The sequence below is a fragment of the Ochlerotatus camptorhynchus genome, unplaced genomic scaffold, assembly GCF_037179485.1.
Source record: "Ochlerotatus camptorhynchus isolate MF236.1 unplaced genomic scaffold, CSIRO-AGI_Acam_v1.1 ptg000277l, whole genome shotgun sequence".
Lineage (NCBI taxonomy): Eukaryota > Metazoa > Arthropoda > Insecta > Diptera > Culicidae > Ochlerotatus > Ochlerotatus camptorhynchus.
Window position 1 is genome coordinate 1,228,828 of NW_027040766.1, and position 2,598 is coordinate 1,231,425.

At 40.3% G+C, this 2,598-nt stretch overlaps 1 protein-coding gene across 1 annotated transcript; it reads left to right on the top strand.

Moving 5' to 3' along the window:
* Positions 1–236: 236 nt before the first annotated feature.
* On the top strand, positions 237–1,176 carry LOC135706394 (chymotrypsin-2-like). The gene is made up of 2 exons (XM_065228001.1): positions 237–341; positions 411–1,176. The coding sequence occupies exons 1-2, from the start codon at positions 284–286 to the stop codon at positions 1,118–1,120; spliced, it is 768 nt and encodes a 255-aa protein (XP_065084073.1). The 5' UTR covers positions 237–283; the 3' UTR covers positions 1,121–1,176.
* Positions 1,177–2,598: the final 1,422 nt, after the last annotated feature.

Here is a 2,598-nt window from a genome sequence, read left to right on the forward strand (position 1 = left end):
TGTCAGTTATGCTATTTTCATACCAGAATTTGGTATTAATAAGTTATTTTTTCCTGATCGGGCATCGCTGTTTGCTGTTAAATTAAACTGATATTTTAAGCATGTGAAGGGGCACCCAATACATGGATTATGTGTAGATTTAAAATTTCATAAATCATATCGACTGGTCAACGAATTCTCGTTTTTGTTATCAAAGCTGCTGTAGATAAGGCTACGCCGTATAAAAGCACTCACCTTGGCAGATCTTCCCCATTCTGAGTCGAATTGAAAGAGTAGAAGAAACATGAACCGTCTGAGTTTGTTGTTTGTGCTCGTTGGAGCGGTCGCCGTCTTCGGCACCAGTGAGTTTTTAATGGAACTGTTGAATTCGAGACCGACATATTTAATCCATGATTTTGGTTTATTTGTAGCTCTCCCAGCGGAATTCCTTGAATGGGAAGGTCGTATCGTCGGTGGTCAGAATGCCGCCTCCGGTCAGTTCCCGTACCAGGTTTCACTTCGTTCATCTAACAACGCTCACTTCTGCGGTGGTTCGATCGTCAACAACCGTTATGTTCTGTCAGCTGCTCACTGCACCTTTGGACGCACTTTTGCCGACACTCGTGTAGTCGTCGGAACTCACCTGTTGAACAGCGGTGGCACTATTCACTATACGACTAACATCATCAACCACGGATCGTACAACCCCAACACTCTCGCCAACGATATTTCGCTGGTGCGGACCGCTTCGGTTATCGCATACAATAACCTTGTTCAACCAATTGTTCTGGAATATACCTACATTACCACTGGCAGTGGTGCTCGGGTTTCCGGCTGGGGTCAATTGCGCAATGGCAAAAACTCAAACAATCTGCAATGGCTGAGCACCACAATCATCACTCTGACTGACTGCCGTAAACGTTTCAATCCTTCCTACGCTGCATCTGTATTTGACAACACCATCTGCACGCTGAACCCAAGCGGTCAGGGTGCGTGCTTTGGAGATTCCGGCAGTCCATTGAACTATGAAGGCTACCTGCAGGGAGTCGTGTCATGGGGTATTCCCTGCGGTCAGGGATATCCTGATGTATATGCTCGTGTTTATTCGCACCGTTTCTGGATCTTGAACAACGCCGTTTAAATTGCGATGACCTGATCTTTTGTTATTGTTGTGATAATAAATGATGGTTCGGAAAATTGTATACTTACATTGTTGGGAGCGAGCAGAAGAACATGGGAACAATCGCAGCCAACTACATTGCAAATAATGTAACTTTAATAACGTATAGCAAACGTATCCACTTATTTATCAACATACAAACAAATCTCACCTCTTCCGTGGCCCCTATGAGAAGGCGATGTGAGTTTTCCGCACCTTTATTAAGCACGGTTTAGACCAGTTTGATGAGGATATAGAAAATTCCATCATCACCTGGGGCTTTCATATTTTGAATATGTTTAGTTAAAGATCTTAATCATCAAACATATTTTCCTTACTAGTAAGACCCAAACTGAAACTCCCAAACTCCCTTTCAACAAGTTAAATAGCGCGTCTTCATTATTTTCAAGAGATCCCGCATTCCAATTCAAAATATTTACTGATTTGAAATCCATTACTGAATTTCAAAGTCATTACGATATTGTACGAAAATTTAGCTTCGGTTTGAATAACATCAAACATGGGATTTGTTTCCATCATATCGATTGACGATGTTTGCAAAAAAAAAACCATTTTAGGGGCAGTAATGCTACCTAAGTCAAAATCATCAAAATTTCCGTTATAATTATGTTGGCTAGAATTTTGATTTCGATTTCTACCAGCTGTATCATAGGTAGCTTCATTTACTTGCTGAACTTTGTAAGCAGCAGGTATAGATGAAGAATTTGAAGCAAGGGAGCTATTTGTATCTTTCTCTTTCTGTATCTTCGAAAAAAATCCAGCCTGCTCAGAAATTATCCTAAATAGCCAATATTTCAGTTTGATCATTGTTCACGAAATTTTCAAAAACTCAACACGCAACAGATATGAAGTTCTTCAAATTTCCCTGAAGTTCTACGAAATTCCTTGATATTCTATGAACTTCCTTGAACTTTCGCAAATTCCTCGGAAGATATTTCTTCAATCTTCAACTTGAATTTCTTTAATGATCTACGACCTTTCCTGAAGTTCTGTGAGCTTCTCTGATGTTTTGCAAATTTCTCTGATGATCTATCAACATTGCTGAAGTTCTGTGAAGCTCTCTGAAATTTAGCAAAATTTTTGATGATCTACGAATTTTCCTGACGTTCTGCAAATTTATCTGATGATATACAAACTTTCTTTGAAGTGTTGCCAATACTCTGAAGTTACGCGTACTTCCCTGATGTTCTGTCTATGAACTTTCCTTTTTTCCTATGAACTTCCGTGATCACCAGTGCACAGTTGGGTGTGGTGAAATTCGTGCATTCCCGGTTGATTGTGTAAATCCGTATCACAAAATTGCCTACCGATTCCTTTTTTTTGCCGTTCGACGACGACGGGTGTGTTTTCGCGAGAGTGACGTTTATTGGATCCGTTTCTTTGCACTGGTGTGTTTTTATTTGTAACTAGCGTAAGTGTGCCTGCGATTTGCATTAAGT

Bases quoted from the DNA above. Each gene is read 5' to 3' on its own strand.
- LOC135706394 (XM_065228001.1), top strand. From the start codon at position 284: ATGAACCGTCTGAGTTTGTTGTTTGTGCTCGTTGGAGCGGTCGCCGTC. The intron at 342-410 runs GTGAGTTTTTAA...GTTTATTTGTAG, and splicing joins GGTCGCCGTCTTCGGCACCA to CTCTCCCAGCGGAATTCCTT.